The sequence below is a fragment of the Triturus cristatus genome, chromosome 7 (genome assembly GCF_964204655.1).
Source record: "Triturus cristatus chromosome 7, aTriCri1.1, whole genome shotgun sequence".
Classification (NCBI taxonomy): Eukaryota; Metazoa; Chordata; class Amphibia; order Caudata; family Salamandridae; genus Triturus; species Triturus cristatus.
In genome coordinates, this window is record NC_140590.1 from 31328312 (window position 1) to 31347177 (window position 18866).

Sequence of the window (18866 nt, forward strand, 5' to 3'; positions counted from 1 at the left end):
AGGGTGGTAGGAAGCCCAGCAGTTAAGGGGTTAAGATAAAGAAACCATAATTCATTTAAATAACATATTTCAGCTTTTACCTTTTTATCTGCTCATAAGTTGCTTGATTTCCATGTTTCAACTCCTAGAAATCAAAGAATAAATCATTAGAAACAAAAAGGTTTTGGAATATTCCCTTTGTTTAAATGGCTGATTTATTGCAGAGGGCACCATCTGCCATTAGCGAGGCACAGCTTGGAGGGGCTGTATCCACCAACACTTGGTGCGTAGCTCGTCCACCTTCTTCATGTCTCCGTGGCTCATGCAGAGGTGTGAACACATTAACATCAGTCGGCTCAGCTCTCAGAACCCAGAGATGGATCCATGGATTAGGGAAGAACAATGTCCCCTAGGCCAGGAGCATATCAAGGATGCCAGGGCCCAGGTGCAAGCAAGGAAAATGCCCCCTTAGAGTTCTGTTAAAGTATTAAAATACAGCATTACCAGGGATCAATGGGCCACTCAGAGCTCTGGGTCCTGGTGCCACTGCACCTGCTATGTCAAGACACCTTTGGTTATTCGTGCGCTGAATACATTCATTAACATTGGTAGCTACGCCCCTGCCCAGTGCATTTGGGAGAAACTCCCCAGTGGGTCAGGAGCATTCAAACTTTTATTTTATTTAAAACGTAAAAAGAAATACCTGCCACACAGACAGGACGGACAGGACCACATTGAGCAGTGACTACGGTGCTCACTAGCCGTCCGTCAGGTGGATAAACATTCTATCAGCATTCAGTAGGTCTGATGACTAAGAATTATTGGGGGTTCACCAAAAATCAACTGCTGACATCTGCAGATCATGATTTTGAATTCAGCAAATTCTGCAATGTATCCTTCCTACACCCATAAATCAAGACCAACTACTGATACTAACTTCTGCTATGAAATGGCAGAAGTGTGCTATGAAGAATTCTATTAACGGAATTATATATCATTATTGTTACATATAGGTTCTCCCTAGGTCCCCTCAGTCAGTTTGAATAATCTCTTAACTTAGGCTCCCCTGCTCAGCTGATGCTCTTCACTGAATCTCTTCATTCAAAGTTGAGGACCAAGCACATCTGCCCTGCCTCTGTTTCCTGTTCCTCTCTCCCTCAGGCAGACAAGTCTCCTGCCCACAGGAAGGGCATCACCACTTCCTGTGCCAGGGATCTGCTTCCTGCCTCTAAGGTGAAATACAATAATGACTCTAACCCTAGAGAATGCTAGAGAACATTCCAACGTAAGCTCTGTCAGCGTTAGCAGCATCAGTTCTGCAAAGATGCTGCCCACATCTGCTCCTTCTCCACCACTGCTCCACCCGTTCTCCCCCTTGCTGGTGACTCGATTCAAGTGACCTCGCCGCCTCCATACACCGCTCGCTGCTGGCACCGGCGGCACTGCCGGAACTGAAAGGGTGATAAAAGATGCGGAGCAGCATACGGGAGGAGCGTGCAGCAAGCAGTGGAAGCGCACCGCAGGAGGTAAGGCTCAGAGCTGCGGAGGCCTCCAGGCAGAGGGAAGAGGCCAGCGGTGTAGTGTTTGCCAAGTGGACCCGACCACTGTTACGGGGGTCCCTGGCAATGGTAAATGAGCTCCCCCCCTGAGCGTGCGCGCTGTGGACGTGCCCGACGTCCACACGGGAGGCACGTAATAAAAGTAATAAATAGCCCGGAGTACTGGGCGTGGTAAGCATTACACTGGCCACTACTATAACGCTCGTGTGGTGTAGCCATTTATTTCTAGGCCCTGGGTCACGATAGTACACTGGCGACAGGTGGTCTAGCCACCCCATCGCGTGCTCTGCCGCCTCCCGCTCTGGCCAGAGGAGCGGATCGATTCCCCTCCTCCTGAGGCCGTGCACCGACCCCTGTGGCTCCAGCCGTCTCCAGGCTGTATACTCCTTGCCCGGACGTGCTGCCTGCCTCCCCCGCCTGGCCGGGCCCACTGCAGCCCCCCCGGCCCCCAGCGACCGCCTCCTACCTGGCCGGGAAGCCTCTGTCCCTGCGGAGCCTGCACCCGTGGAACGACGCGACCCGCCTGCCATTTCTCACGCATCTCGCGTGCAACGCGAGGTCCGGACCTGCCGTTTCTCACGTATCTCGCGTGAGATGCGCTTTTGACCGTTTTGAGGCCCCGGGTCACCCCTTCTGCTTCCCTGGACGCCCATGGGTACCGAGGCGGCCCTAGGGACCAGCGCACGACGCCTGGAAGACTGGTGCACTGCCCCCGGAGGTGTGAAGGTGAGCCCATCCCTGCTGCTTCGCCCATCCCCAACGGCCATGGCCAACGTACCCCCTTTGGAGCCGTTTGCTGTCACCGGCACCCCCGTCGCAGGCCGCACGGTGGAAGAAGTGGGTGGAACGGCTCGAGAACTACTTTGTGGCGGTAGAAATCACGGCCGAGCGGCGGCGTGCCATGCTTTTACACCTAGGAGGAGAGGCTATCCACGACATATCGAAGGACGTAACCGAGGCTGGCCCACCCAGAACATATACCACACAACGAGACGCCATCACAGCGTACTTTGAACCTTTCGCTAGCGCCGACTATGAGCGATTCCTACTCCACCAAGCCCGCCTACCCCCAGAGGAGTCAGTAGACGTCTTTTACGCAAGGTTGAAGAAGCTAGCCAGCACGTGCACCCTCCCCGACGTGGACGACGAAATCCGCGCCCAATTCATCCAGGGCTGTGCGTCTTTGAAGCTGCGCGAGTGAGTGTTGGAAGCGGACAACATGCCCATGTGCGACATCCTCGTACTAGGGCGGTCAAAGGAGTTATCTAAGGCTAGAGCCGCACACATGGAGCCAAAGCCGGCGGTCGCAATCAAGACAGAACCAGTGTGCGCCCTCAAGACCGACGCCGCCGAGAACCACACGAAGTAACCCCGACAGAGAAACCCGAGACTGACTCAAGCCCCCCCCCCCCGGCCGCGCCTGCGCGTGTTGCGGAGGTACGACACCCCACAGAGGAGCATGCCCGACACAAGGCAAAGTATGCAGTGCGTGTGGAAAAGCCAATCACTTCACAAGTGTATGTCTGTCGGCACCCAAGATGAAGAAGAGTGGCCCACCCAGGAGGGTAAGACAGGTAGAGCCGCTACCCAGCACATCTACTAGCAGCGACATGGATGATGATGAAGCGGATGCACCCTCCGTCCATGTCGTGAGAGTGCTTCACACCTTGGCAGCTACACCATCCTCAGAACCCATGGGCACGGTCAACGTGTGAGACCAAGCAGTGGCGGCTTTGATCGACACAGGCGCATCAATCAATCTGATGGCCGCTAGCGTGTACCGGACGCTAGAAAATGCCCCGGCACTCCATCTCACAAGGGTACAAGTATACGCCTAATGAATGAAATTAAATTTATAACGCGCTAAACTCAGCCCAAACGGCATCAAGGCGCCTAACATAATAGCTAGAATAGTCCTGCAATGTTAGTGATATGCTTTCCTAAAGAGCCAGGTCTTAAGGGCTCCCTTAAAGAGGGGCAAGGATGAAATGGCCTTGAGCTCAAGAGGAAGCGCGTTCCACAAACGCGGAGCAACCGATGCAAAGGCTCTCGCTCCCCATCTTGTCTTCTTGGTAGGGAGGATGACAAGGAGATTCTGTTGTGCAGATCTAAGACATCTGCCAGGGACATATCTGAACAGCAAAGATCTTAATCCATCCGTCGGTCCTGCCATGAGTGCCTTGTGGACTAGACAAACAATTTTAAAAGAAATGCGATGTTCAATGGGCAACCAGTGAAGATTCTTCCTAGCCAGAGTGGCGGAGGCTGAACTAGGAAGGTCCAGAACAAATCTTGCTGCTGCATTCTGAGTTACTTGTAGACGCAGCAGCAGTCCCTTGTTGATCTGAGTGTATAGTGCGTTACAATAATCTAAACGAGACCCAATCAATGCTACAACTGTTTGTTTTCTTGCTTGTGGGGATAGGTAGTGAACTATTCTACGGAGGATTTTTAGAACTCCCCAGCAGGTAGCTACAGTTCTATTTATCTGCAGGTTCATGGCCAACTCTGTGTCAAAAATGACCCCCAGGTTCTTTGCCGACTGTGAGGGGGTTGGACACGTCCCCAATGATGGCGGCCACCATTCATTCGACCAGGCATCCCTATCCTTACCAAAAATCAGCACCTCAGTCTTGTCACCATTCAACCTCAAAGAATTGAGGGTCATCCAATCGGCAATCGATTGCATGCAGCTCCTAAAACCAGATGCCGAAGTGCTGATAGTGTCAGGTCTGTATCAAATACCTGTGTAAGGCTGCACAGGAGCAGAATGATGCTAAGTACCAATGCCCCTCCTAGAACTTCCCGCCAGGGATCAGCACTCCTTTGCAGGTAAGTTCCAAGGGGGGAAAGGGGAATTGGGACAAGAAGAGACAGCTCCAAAACACTGCCAAGCCTGCTTCGTCTTCTGCGCTCCTCTTCTTCTTTTTCTTTCTTTTGGCTAAAACATTTATGAAATTATAAGACTGAACCTTCACCAACTTACTGCATTTTAAATCTATAGAAAACTTGTCTTACCAGGATGGCGTTTTGGGCTTGCTACTCTTCATACTTCTCTTGTGCGTATTCTACACTAAGGGAAGTCTTCACTCTGTTCTTTTTCTTTTCTTTTACAGGCCTTCTCTTGTTCTGATTCTGCGCAGTTGAGAGGGGAGAAAATCAAGGTGAGTATGTCTCTTTTATATCAATGAATGAGGTTCTATGGTCTCTCTTTCTCTTATTCCACTCACTAAAAAAAGAACTGGTGAAGCCTGGAATGGTTGTCTCTGGATGATAGGTTCTTTTGTCTGCCTTTACTGCAGAGCCAGGAGGAATGCTTCTCAGTATTGCCAACTGTCTTTTTAGATTTTTCAGGGAAGGAACTTGAGCCTAACACCCCTTTTATGGTCTTTTCTCTAAGAACCTAATGGGTGTTGCACTGTTAATAATGCCCGACCTCTCTCAAATATTTTCAAGGGTGCACACGTTTATTTGCCTAGAGACGCGTTTTAATTTATCTTCCCTTAAACACCTAACTTGAATTGAAAAGCTTTCTGTGCCAAGCTTAACCTTTTGTGGCTTCGCAAGGTGCTTCGCGAGAGCCTGTATTTCTTCCTGACAGAGCTAATGTCAGGTTTCCTGTTTCACGCAGCACGAAGCAATTACCAGTGTAAAGTTTTAATTAGTTCCGGTTGAATTCTCTTCAAGAACCCGTCAACGGAAGCCTCCGTCTGACGAGTTCAGGGACCTTTTGAATGCACACTGTTTAGGCCGGTAAACGGAGAGCCTTTACATTATGCCAACACTTCTAATTTAAAAATGAGCTAAACACAAAGGCTCCTTCAGGAAATTCTTCAGACAAATGCAGCGTTCGAAAAAAGGCAACGCTCGCATTTAACTGCTGGGAAACTGGAAATGAAACTGAGGTAGCCAAATAATGACTCAAGAAATTATTATTTCTCTATTTACATCGTATTTAGGAACATTACGAACTGCCTTTAATATTGTCATATGAACTCGAAATGCTCTCTCTCAGAAATATTACTTGACCAATAATATATATCTTCAAACTAACCTGGTACTAGAAGTGTATGTTGACCGGCGAATTCTAACCCCGAGATTTCACGTCTACCCTGACTATCTTCCACGACGCCATGAAAACAGGTGTTCTCCTTGTGATTTTCTTCAGTGAAGTGCACTGAGGAATGTTGAAGAACATTCCTCAGGCAGTTGTTACTAAAAACACTAGACTGCTAAACAGCAGTGTGCTGTTGCAGTATCGGATTATTGGCAGCCATGTTGGAATTTCTGCGATGCCAGCAATTGCTCCAACTAAAGAGGTCATTTGCTCTTGAATGGGTTTGGAACGAGAAAATAGTAGCCACAGTGGAGATAGAGGGAGGAAACCTCCCGTGATTCCTGACAGTACCCCCTCCCAACGGGGTTTCCTCCTGATGAGGTTTAGTAGGGAATTTGGCATGGAACGCTTTAATTAAACGAGGAGCATGGACATCAGTATTCTTTTCCCAGGAGCGTTCATCCGGACCATAACCCTTCCAGTCAATAAGATAAAAGAGGTCATTGCGGATGAATTTTGAATCTAAAATCCGTTTGACTTCATACTCAGGCTCACCATGCAAGATGACAGGATCAGGAGGGGAAGACCTACGCAAACCTGGGTGGGTTGGTTTTAGTAGAGAGACATGAAAGACCGGATGAAATTTGGTGGAACCAGGGAGAGATAATCGATAGGTGACAGGATTAATGACCTTCTCAATAGGATAAGGACCCATAAACCGGGGCTGGAATTTACGTGGACCTTTGAGTTTAAGGTTTTTGGTGCACAACCAGACTAAATCTCCCACATGAAGCTCAGGTGCCTGTTTTCGTTTACGATCAGCAAAGTGTTTGTAACGAGACTTAGCAGTTGTTAAATTTTGGGTTACAGTGTGGTGAATCCTAGTAAACTGTTGGGCTATGTCTTCGACAGCAGGAGTGTTAGCATTGTCAAAATTAACATAGGAGTTAGGGTGTCTGCCTGAATTGATAAAGAAGGGTGAGTAACCTGTGGAGACATTGAGGGCGTTATTATAAGCATACTCGGCAGTCCATAAATGATCAGGCCAGTCGCCCTCCTCGTCTAACAGATATAACCTAAGGTGTTGTTCAAGTTCTTGATTAACACGTTCAGTCTGACCATCAGTTTCTGGGTGAAAGCTAGTAGAATAACGATGATCAATATGAAGACCCTTGATATAAGCCTTCCAGAAATGTGAGAGAAACTGGGGGCCCCTATCCGAAATGAGTACTTTAGGGATGCCATTGAGACGAATTATGTGTTGGTTGAAAAGTAGTGCCAATTGTTTAGAAGTGGGTGTACCTTTGAAGGGTACAAAGTGTGCCATTTTGCTGAAGGTGTCAACCACTACTAGGATGGTGTCATAACCCTGAGATGAAGGTAGATCAACAATCAAATCTAGGGAAACTGTGTGCCAAGGATATGGAGGGGTGGGCATGGGTTGTAATAAACCTTTTGGAGCTTGCCTATCTGATTTACCCCGTGCACAAAGTTCACAGCTTAGGACATATTGACGAGCATCTCGACACATGAATGGCCACCAAAAACTTCGTTTGAGTAAATCTTCGGTTTTTAAAATGCCCTTGTGACCAGCCAGAGGGTTATCATGACATTCCTGCATTGCTTTTAGTCGGAGTTCCTTGGTGGGTAAATACAGAGTGGAACCGTGGTAAGGCAGGCCATGGCGGATGGAGCAAAGTGGATCTTCAGAGGCCCAGGTTTCCATATCCCAATCCGATAATGAATCGCGAACAAGCTGCTCAAAAGGTTCCACTGCAATTATTCCGATGAATTTTTCTTCGGGTATGATTTGTTGATTGGTAATGAGTGGTGTTTGATTTTCAGTATCCAATCTGGAAAGAACATCAGCCTTCCCGTTTTTTGAGCCTGGACGGAAGGTGATAACGAAATCAAAATCCGCGAAGTACAGAGACCAACGCAGCTGGCGTGGAGTGAGAGTGCGAGCAGAACGCAAAAACTTCAGATTGCGGTGGTCTGTAAACACCGTGACTGTGTGTTTAGCCCCCATTAAGTAATGCCTCCAATCTTTGAAGGCATCCTTAATAGCCAGGAGTTCCTTTTCTGTAATAGTATAGTTGCATTCCGCAGGGTTGAGTTTGCGTGAGCGAAAGGCCACTGGATGCAACTGCCCCGTATCTTTGTGCCTCTGAGAAAGTATTCCTCCAATGGCTAGATCCGAAGCATCCGTTTCCAAATAGAAGGGTTCTGAAGGATCCGCGTGGAGTAACACTGGTGCTGTGATAAAACTATTCTTCATCAACTGGAAAGCCTGTCCGCCTCTTCAGACCATTGAAACGAAACACCTTTTTTCAAAAGACGAGTCAGAGGCAGAATTTTGGAAGAGAACCCATGAATGAATCTTCTGTAAAAATTGGAGAATCCAATAAAACTTTGAACTTCCTTGATACAGGTAGGAGATTTCCAGTCAGTTATTGCCCGCACCTTCTGCTCGTCCATTTGTACTCCATTAGGGGACAACACAAAGCCCAAAAACTCCACGGTATCGGTGTTGAATAGGCATTTCTCCGATTTTACATAAAGCGAGTTCTCACGTAAACGTTGTAACACGGCTCTGACCTGGTCATGATGTTCTGCAGTTGAATGCGAATAGATCAGGATGTCGTCGATGTACACTATGACGCACCGATCAATGAACTCACTTAGTACATCGTTGATGAAATACTGGAAGGCGGCTGGTGCGTTACAGAGACCATACGGCATTACTAGGTACTCGTAAAGCCCGAATTTAGTCCTAAACGCGGTTTTCCACTCGTCGCCTTCTCGAAGTCTAATGAGATGATACGCTCCTCGTAGATCCAGGCGAGTGTAGATTTTAGCTTCTTTCACTTGGTCAATCAGTACCGATATAAGAGGCAATGGGTATCGATTTTTTACTGTGATTCTATTTATGGCTCTAAAGTCAATGCAAGTCCTTAGATCTCCTCCCTTCTTCGGAACAAAAAAAAGGGGGGAAGAGACTGGGGACTGGGATGGCCTAATAAATCCGTTCTCCAAATTTTTAGTTAGATATTCTTTTAAATGGATGTTTTCCTTTTCAGTTAAGGCGTAAACTCTGCTGCAGGGCAAGTTTGCACCAGGCTCCAAATCTATTTTGCAGTCATAGGGCCTATGGGGTGGTAATGTTTCAGCCTTGATCTCATCGAAGACGTCTGCAAAATCTTGGTATACTTCTGGTATTTCCATAGTTTGAATCACACATACTGAACTGCCATTAGTGCATAACGGCGTAACTACTCCAGTCTCAGTAGGATTTGCCAAATCCTCAAAACAATGTCTTGTGCAATATTCAGAATTTAATTGAATTGTTCGGGCTCCCCAATCAATCAAGGGGTTATGTTCGGTTAACCATGGAAGTCCTAAAATTAATTGAAATTGGGGGGCGTCAATCAAGTTGAATTGCAATGTCTCTTGGTGTCCTTCAATTGTGGTCATATGTACTAATTCTGTGTGACTAGTAATTGGTCCTGAAGTTAACTCAGTACCATCCACTGCGCGGACCTTTTCAACCTTCTCCTTTTTGACTGCTTGTAAACCAATTTGACCAGCGAATTTATAGTCACAGAAGTTTCCTGTTGCTCCAGAATCCACCATGACGACTACTCCGTTCAAAATATTCCCTCTGAATTTTAGTGTCACTGTCATAATTAAATGGGGTGAAGAAACTTGTAAGGTGTTTGCCAATTGGTGCATTGTTGGAGTTGTAGTTCCATTCGCATCCACAGGTCCAACTCCGCTTACCTGTGGTGCCTCTAGTTTCCCTTCTCCTTTGTCGGCAACTTGGGTCTTTTTAGACAATTCTTGACGAAATGCCCGCTACCACCACAGTACAGGCATAATTTGTTTAATCTTCTCTTTTCTTTTTCTTCTTTAGAGAGTGGGCCTCTAACTACTCCAATTTGCATAGGCTCTGTTCCTGAAGCATTTTCTGCCGACCGAGTTGACTCTGTTTTGGTTCGGTCAAAGCGAGGAATACTTGATCTAAACTCTCTTCTTCGTTCTCCCTTCCGTTCGCTTAGCCTATAGTCGATTTCCAATGTTAAATCCACCAATGCTGAGATATCGGTAGGACGATTTGGAATTTGCGATAAGGCGTCCTTCAACTCCTCTCGTAATCCCCTATAAAACACAGCTGCTCGTTTGTCTTCGGGCCAGTTGGTCTCCACTACAAGCTTGTTAAACTGGGCAAGGTAGGCCACGAGTTCCCTGTTTCCCTGTCTTAACTCTAATAGTTCATTGTCCGAAGCCTGAGAAGCTGTTCTCCGGTCAAAAATTCGAAGGAATTCTTTTTTGAATTCATCCAGATTATATAGTATTGGGTCATCCTTAGTCACTAACGGCATTGACCATGAAGCTGCGTCCCCGCTAAGGTAGGATAAAATGAATGCTACTCTGGACTGAGCATCGGGAAAAATCGTGGGGCGGCACATAAAATGGAGCGAACATTGAGTTAAAAAAATTTGGGTCTTTTGGGGATCTCCATTAAATCTCTCTGGGGGAGCTAGAGGAATTACTGGGGACAAAGAGTGTATGACTTGTGTGGGGGCAAAGGACGAAGTACTGGGGTTGGGATTTTGGGTTCCAAAGGGTGTAGTATCTTGCCTAATTCCTAGTCCTGAAGCTCCTGTCTTAAAAGTTATGATCTCTTGTCTTAAGGCCTTGTTGTCCTCTCTGACTGCCTCCAGATCCCTTTGTATATTACTCAAAATGTCACCTAGCCTTTTTAGATCTAAGCCTTCAGCCATTCTGCTCGGGTGCTAGAACCAACGTGGGCACTTCACTCTGTCAGGTCTGTATCAAATACCTGTGTAAGGCTGCACAGGAGCAGAATGATGCTAAGTACCAATGCCCCTCCTAGAACTTCCCGCCAGGGATCAGCACTCCTTTGCAGGTAAGTTCTAAGGGGGGAAAGGGGAATTGGGACAAGAAGAGACAGCTCCAAAACACTGCCAAGCCTGCTTCGTCTTCTGCGCTCCTCTTCTTCTTTTTCTTTCTTTTGGCTAAAACATTTATGCAATTATAAGACTGAACCTTCACCAACTTACTGCATTTTAAATCTATAGAAAACTTGTCTTACCAGGATGGCGTTTTGGGCTTGCTACTCTTCATACTTCTCTTGTGCGTATTCTACACTAAGGGAAGTCTTCACTCTGTTCTTTTTCTTTTCTTTTACAGGCCTTCTCTTGTTCTGATTCTGCGCAGTTGAGAGGGGAGAAAATCAAGGTGAGTATGTCTCTTTTATATCAATGAATGAGGTTCTATGGTCTCTCTCTCTCTTATTCCACTCACTAAAAAAAGAACTGGTGAAGCCTGGAATGGTTGTCTCTGGATGATAGGTTCTTTTGTCTGCCTTTACTGCAGAGCCAGGAGGAATGCTTCTCAGTATTGCCAACTGTCTTTTTAGATTTTTCAGGGAAGGAACTTGAGCCTAACACCCCTTTTATGGTCTTTTCTCTAAGAACCTAATGGGTGTTGCACTGTTAATAATGCCCGACCTCTCTCAAATATTTTCAAGGGTGCACGCGTTTATTTGCCTAGAGACGCGTTTTAATTTATCTTCCCTTAAACACCTAACTTGAATTGAAAAGCTTTCTGTGCCAAGCTTAACCTTTTGTGGCTTCGCAAGGTGCTTCGCGAGAGCCTGTATTTCTTCCTGACAGAGCTAATGTCAGGTTTCCTGTTTCACGCAGCACGAAGCAATTACCAGTGTAAAGTTTTAATTAGTTCCGGTTGAATTCTCTTCAAGAACCCGTCAACGGAAGCCTCCGTCTGACGAGTTCAGGGACCTTTTGAATGCACACTGTTTAGGCCGGTAAACGGAGAGCCTTTACATTATGCCAACACTTCTAATTTAAAAATGAGCTAAACACAAAGGCTCCTTCAGGAAATTCTTCAGACAAATGCAGCGTTCGAAAAAAGGCAACGCTCGCATTTAACTGCTGGGAAACTGGAAATGAAACTGAGGTAGCCAAATAATGACTCAAGAAATTATTATTTCTCTATTTACATCGTATTTAGGAACATTACGAACTGCCTTTAATATTGTCATATGAACTCGAAATTTTCTCTCTCAGAAATATTACTTGACCAATAATATATATCTTCAAACTAACCTGGTACTAGAAGTGTATGTTGACCGGCGAATTCTAACCCCGAGATTTCGCGTCTACCCTGACTATCTTCCACAACGCCATGAAAACAGGTGTTCTCCTTGTGATTTTCTTCAGTGAAGTGCACTGAGGAATGTTGAAGAACATTCCTCAGGCAGTTGTTACTAAAACACTAGACTGCTAAACAGCAGTGTGCTGTTGCAGTATCGGATTATTGGCAGCCATGTTGGAATTTCTGCGATGCCAGCAATTGCTCCAACTAAAGAGGTCATTTGCTCTTGAATGGGTTTGGAACGAGAAAATAGTAGCCACAGTGGAGATAGAGGGAGGAAACCTCCCGTGATTCCTGACAGATAGATTGTGATAAGGACACCATGATCTGCGTGTCATCAGCATACGACACCACCTCCATCCCCTGAGATCTTACTAGTCTAGCAAGTGGGGCCACATAGATGTTGAAAAGGGTCGGACTTAAAGCCGACCCTTGTGGCACTCCACATTGCATAGACTTTACAGGGGAGAGGTAATTATCCATTTTGACCCTCTGCTCTCTGAGGTCTAGGAAGGAGGATAACAGGTTAAGAGCGGACCCCTCTACACCCATCTCCCTTAGTCGAGATGTTAGGACCAGGGGAGAGAGGGTGTCGAATGCAGCGGTCAGGTCCAGTAAAACCAGTATTGTGGTCAGGCCTTTATCTACATTCACCCTGATGTTATTGGTAACAACAGTGAGTGCAGATTCTGTGCTATGTAGTTTTCTAAACCCATGTTGAGTTTGGTCAAGATAGCCGGAAGACTCCAAGAATGCCGACAGACAATTGTTCAGATGCGTCTCGAGCATTTTAGCTGGGGCCGGCAAGAGAGAGATTGGTCTGAAATTTTTTAACACTGCCGGGTCCAAAGATGGTTTCTTCAATAGCGGCTTGACAATGGCTCTCTTCCAGGCCGAGGGAAATACACCGTATTGTAAGGCCTTATTCATAACATCCAAGATGTGGGGTAGGAGGGTGTCCCTACATTCTTTCAGAGTTTTAAGAGGACAAGGATCCAGAGGAGAGGAAGATTTTGTCCGATCCAGCAGGAGGTTAAGATTTTCAAAGGTAATGAGGGGAAATTTAGTGAGAATCTTATCGGGGTCCTTTGGCCAGGTTTCTAGTATTGCCAGATTTGTAGTTGTGTGTATTTCCAGAAGATTCTTCTGTGTTTCCAATTGCATGGAGATTTCCACAATTTTAGTGTGGAAAAAGCTAGCAATGTTGTCACAGAACTCCTGTGAACCTTTTACAGGATCAGGAGTCTGTAGGGAACAGAGGGAATCTACGATTGTAAAAAGTTCCCTCGATGAGGTCAAGGATGTAGTGACATTGGAGAAGTAATCTTGTTTAGTTTTAATGACAGAGGATTTATAGATCTTCAGGGAGCATTTATAGCGCTCTCTATCCTTATTGTCCCATGTCTTTCTCCATTGCCTTTCCTGTCTCCTACAGCCTTGTCTCATCAGCCTAAGTTGCTCTCCAAACCACGGGGAAGAGGGTTTACGCCTTGCAGCATACCTAGGGGTAGCAGGAGCTAGAGTATCCACTGCCTCACGTATACGGTTGTCTAGTTTCCAGGCTGCCTTCTCTGGATCTAAGGTCCGGGATTCCAAAAACGGGGCCAAGGATTCATTGGAGATGTTTTTATAGTTTCGCTTATACTCTCTTGCAGAAAGCTCCTTCATGGGGAGCTTTATACCAACTGCGGTAAAGATGATAGGGACTGCAAGATGATCTGTCCAAGTTAGCAGTTCTGGTAAGCCTGACGAGATTCGGGAATCATTAGAGAAAACTGCATCGAGAGTATGACCTGCTCTCTGTGTAGGTTCCTTAACCAACTGTTTGAAACCACAAGCCTCCAGAGGATCAATCAGAGATAAAGTGTCTTTAGATGTATTATCCTCTAAATGAAACTTAAGATCCCCTAAGATGGTAAAGCGCGGTTTGCCAGCATATGGTTCTAATAAACTAAATAAGTCATTACAAAACTGAGATCTCAGCCCAGGGGGCCTGTACAACAGAATCCCAGAAAATGACGAGGAAGGCGAAGATGCGATACAGAAATGTAGGGCCTCAAAGGGGTCCGAAGGCTTTGACAAAGTCTTAGTTCTACATGTGAACCGTGACTGGTAACGAATAGCTAGGCCACCACCTCTGCGTTTCGCTCTATCTAGTCTATGAAGAGCATAATTCTCGGGGATGGCTAGAAGAAGATCATGTCCCGATGAGTCTGTAGCCCAAGTTTCTGTAACGAACACCCACGGTGGGTTCCTAGCTGACACGAAATCATGAAAAAAGATGTTATTTTTAATAATGGAACGTGCATTGATCAAATATCCTCTCTCAGCATATTCCTCATTTAAAGATTGGCAGGGTGGCTGTATACTGTTAATAGCAGCGGGTATGATAAATGAATTGGGCCTACATTTATCACATATAACTCCTTTGTAGAGAGCCATCGGAGTATATCTATGGGAACAGGAACGCGCACTAGGTCTCATAGCGAGCAATTCCTGAGAGGAATATGTAAACGTTACCTTAGAGGAGAGATCTGGTATCCACCAACGCAGCCCGCCATGCAGCCCGTCCTCAGCGCGGACGAGCGCAGACGGGCTGGACTCTGGCGCGACTCCGGTGCGCTCCGGCTGCGCGTAAACGCTGCGCGCAGCCATCATGACCTTAAATAGATATAAAGCACGCCCTCCTGACGACTAGAGCACTGCCCAATATGGCGGCGGTATCCCGGCACAGTCTACCCCCCCAACAAGGTCCAGGAAGTCCGGTCTACGGGCCGTGTATCCCGCGAAAATCGCGGTGAGTGGTGCCAATGTTTTATAGTGCAAGAATGCGGATACGAGTTCTTTTAAAAACGGGGGAAAACAACAAAATAATACAAATCAAGAGTATAGACAGGAGCTTTTAAAATATCACTAACATCGCTAGAGCCAACAATCTAGTAGCGCTACGATTAGAGCAGAGCTAGGAACTGATCGTACCGTGTAGCCTACGACACCAGTCGCCCACTCCGCCTGTGTGGGGTGTTTCGGACGGATATGTCCCACGACACCACTCGCCTGCAAACCAAGGTCTATGTGTCGCAAGAAGGATCGGGATTCTTGCTTGGTTGCCGAACAGCCCAAGACCTCGGGCTGATCCATTTCGCACTGGCAGTCCAAGCCCGCAGCCTCGACCATCTAGTTCTAAAACACACGTCCCTATTCGAAGGGATCGGCTGTTTGAAGGGACCCACCATGCACCTCCACATAGACATGTCGGTCGCCCCGGTAGCCCTCCATCCCCGCCGCATTGCGTTCCACCTACGACCCAAGTTTGAAGCAGAGTTGAGGGTACTCGAGCGAGCGGGAATCATTGAAAGGGTAAGCGGGCCCACCCCGTGGGTGTCACCCATCGTGGTGGCCAAGAAGCCGTAAAAGCCGGACGCAGTGCGGATCTGCATGGACATGCGCATCCCCAACCTCGCTATCAAGCGCGAGCGCCACCTGACACCAACTATAGATGAAATAGTCGGAGAGCTGTCTGGCTCAAAGTGGTTCTCAAAGATGGACCTGAGGTCTGGATACCACCAGATTCCCCTACACCCTGATTCGCGCCCAATTACCACTTTCTCCACGCACACGGGCCTCTGGCGTTACACCCGGCTCAATTTTGGAATATCGAGTGCAGCGGAGGTGTTTCAAAATATCATCCAGAATGTCCTGCAAGGGCTCGATGGAGTTTTAAATGTCAGTGATGACATTTTGGTCCACACACCAACCTTGGACGAACACATCCAATGCCTCGAGGCAGTGTTCACCCGGCTTCAAGAGCAAGGGTTGACCCTCCACCGAGAAAAATGCGACATCCTACGCCAGGACATTAGTTTCTTTGGCTACAAGTTTTCTGACCAAGGAATTGGCCCGGACCCAGAAAAGGTCAAGGATATTCACGCGGCCCCTGCCCCCACGTCGGTGACAGCAGTCCGCAGCTTCCTCGGGATGGTCACCTACTGCGGGAGGTTCATCAAGGATCTGTCTGACCTCACCGGCCCCCTTCGGGACCTCACTAAAGCTGCTGCCACCTGGGAGTGGGGTCCGGCACAGCAAGAGTCATTCCAAAAGACCAAAGCGGCGCTCTCAGCTGACACAACCTTGGCCTACTTCGATCCCCGAAAAGAATCACAACTCGTGGTGGATGCCAGCCCGACAGGCCTGGGGGCCGTGCTAACCCAACAACAGGCATGCGGAGAATGGGCCCCCATCGTATATGCGAGCAGAACCCTCACGCCAACGGAACAGCAGTACTCGCAGATTGAACGAGAGGCCATCGCCATCCTGTGGGGGTGCCGGCACTTCCACATCTACCTGTATGGGCACCCTTTTGTGGTCATCACAGATCACAAACCTCTAGTACCGCTGTTCCAAGGTTCCTCCACACGTCCTCCTCCTCGGATCGAAAAATGGGTGCTCCAGCTCCAGGAATTCCAGCTCACTGTGGAGTATCGGCCGGGCACCCGGAACTCAGCCGACTTCTTGTCGAGGCATGCACGCCCAGCCACTGACTCAGAAGCTGCAGAAGCTGCGGCCACGGAGGAGTATGTCAGGATGATCGTGGAAAGGTCACGGCCGCTACCGATCTCATTGGAGGAGGTGGCACGAGCCACTAAAGATGACGACTGCCTACAGATCGCCATCCAGGCCGTCACGTCAGGCAACTGGAAATCGCTCCAAAGCCCATCATCTTTCCGCACACCTGGTGCCCAAGCGACGCTTAAGGCGCTCCATCAAGTCCGGAACGAACTGTCCGTATCTCAGGAAGGATGCCTCCTGAGAGGCCCCCGCCTGGTGCTACCTGACTGTCTCACCCAACAGGCAGCCCTCCTGGCGCATGGCGCGCACCAAGGCATTGCAAAGTCAAAGAACCGCCTTCGGAGCAAGCTCTGGTTCCCCGGCCTCGATAAAATTGTGGAAGCAATCGTCCAGCGATGTCCAGTATGTTTAGCGACCAGCCTACCCAACCCTCCAACGCCAGTAATCACCGAGGAAGGACCAACGTCTCCACGGGTGCGAGCCAGTGCAGACTTCGGCAGTCTCCCCGGGGGAAAGTACATGCTGGTGGTGGTGGATGACTTCTCACGGTACCCCCGAAGTGGAGCTCCTGTCCTCAACAGCCTCCTCTGAGGTAGTTGCCAAGCTGGAAAAGATAATCGCCACCCATGGCCTCCTTGGAGAGCTGCGCACGGACAATGGTCCCTCTTTCAATGGCGCCGAGCTAGCATATTATCTGCAGTCCCACTGTATCAAGCACCGACGCATAACCCCGAGGTGGCCTCAAACTAACGGGGAAGTCGAGAGGCTAATGAGAACCCTAAACAAGACAATTCAGATCGCACTGGTGGACGGCCAGGGCATAGAGCTAGCCCTCTATCAGTTTCTACACGAATACAGGCTGACGCCCCACTGCACCACGGGAGTTCCTCCAAGCCGCCTCTGTTTTGGCAGAACAGTCACCGACACCATCCCACACCACCCCATGTGGGTGTCAGCTCCGACCCTGCCTAACCGGTCCATGGAACACAGAACAAAAACCAATCACGAAGCATCCCGGAAGAGGAGAGCTGCTGACAGCCCCATCCAAGTTGGAGACCAAGTGCTTGTGAAAGACCGCCACCCAGGGGGAAAGTTCCGCCTGCCCTTTGAGCTAGACCCCTGGACGGTCACGAGGGTCAACAGAACGCTGATCACAGCAGTCAGGAATGGAGAAGAGGTCACAAGAAATGTGTCTTTCTTTAAGAAAGTCCCAGATGAAGGAGAGAAAGAGTTTCCCGAGCCAGAAAGCTACTGCCCAGCGGCATCCCCGGGTCCTCGAGAAGCCATGGAAGAAGAGACAGCCGCGGAAGGAGAGATTCCATGCAGAACCGTAAACACAGAGAACACCTTAACGACACGAGCCCAAGGAGATCTGGAGTCGCAAAGGACGCAGTGCCGCCCCGGCGTGGCGGGTACAGACTGTTCGGAGGACATGTTTCCAGCCCCTTCAGAAGGGCGCAGCCAGAGCAGGTACCATCTACGCCCATGTCCGCAGCCATCCCAGAAGTACCGAGACTTCGTGGCCCGCTGTCAACTCCCGAGGTGGAAGTGAGCTGTACCTCCGCCAAGACCAAGTAAGACTCTTCTTTTTATTTTGTTCAGGAAACCTGCAGAGACTGAGTTTGAGACTTTAAAGATGTTTTGTAGCTAGGCCTTATGTTTGTTTAGTTTTTGCATTTGTGGGTAAACGAGGAATGTAGTGTTTGCCAAGCGGACCCGACCACTGTTACGGGGGTCCCTGGCAATGGTAAATGAGCTCCCCCCCTGAGCGTGCGTGCTGTGGATGTGCCCGACGTCCACACGGGAGGCACGTGATAAAAGTAATAAATAGCCCGGAGTGCTGGGCGTGGTAAGCATTACACTGACCACTACTATAACGCACGTGTGGTGTAGCCATTTATTTCTAGGCCCTGGGTCACAATAGTACAAGCGGTAGCTGGTGTGACTGCTCCCCTGTGGAGGCCCTGCCCTGCCCTATGGTCGCGCTGCTCACTGCCCTCGGTCCAATCACTGCCCTTCAAGCACTAATGCTCTCAGGATCATACTGTCAACAGGTCTCTAGGAGCCAACTACAGCTGCCTCTTCCTGTTACCCCTCCACCTCCCTCTCCTGCACTGGAGTTTTCCAGGCGCCTCGGAAGTCTTTTTACCTAAGCTCCCTTAGCCCCCTCAGTCCTGGCTCACTCACTGTTCCCTTCTAAGTGCCAGAGCAGACCAGAGAGGAGGGCTGGGGAAGGGAGTGAAGAAAAGAGAAGGAAAGAGAAGGTTTATTGCCTAGCCAGTCAGGATCCTGGCTCCAGGAAATGGCCGGGCAGCAGCCTGTTGAGTTTGCTGGTTGCTCCTTTATCCTTTGTCTTCCTGGTTTTTTGTTGTTGTTGTTGTTGGTATTTGGCTGCAGCCACAGCAGCAACTGCAGTCTTGTAATCCCACGCTTTACACTAGGATAAAAACACTGCTGCAGATCCCGCCCAGTGGTGGCCAGGCAGCAGTATTTTAAATTTT

At 48.5% G+C, this 18866-nt stretch overlaps 1 protein-coding gene across 2 annotated transcripts in view; it reads right to left on the reverse strand.

Moving 5' to 3' along the window:
• LOC146808738 (cell adhesion molecule CEACAM6-like) overlaps nt 1-18866 on the reverse strand; it is a 262138-nt gene that overhangs the window by 40117 nt on the left and 203155 nt on the right. For both annotated transcript variants that reach the window (XM_085615548.1, XM_085615549.1), the window contains exon 7: nt 81-124. In XM_085615548.1, coding sequence (XP_085471674.1) covers nt 81-124 — 44 coding nt within the window. The remainder of the gene's footprint in view (nt 1-80; nt 125-18866) is intronic.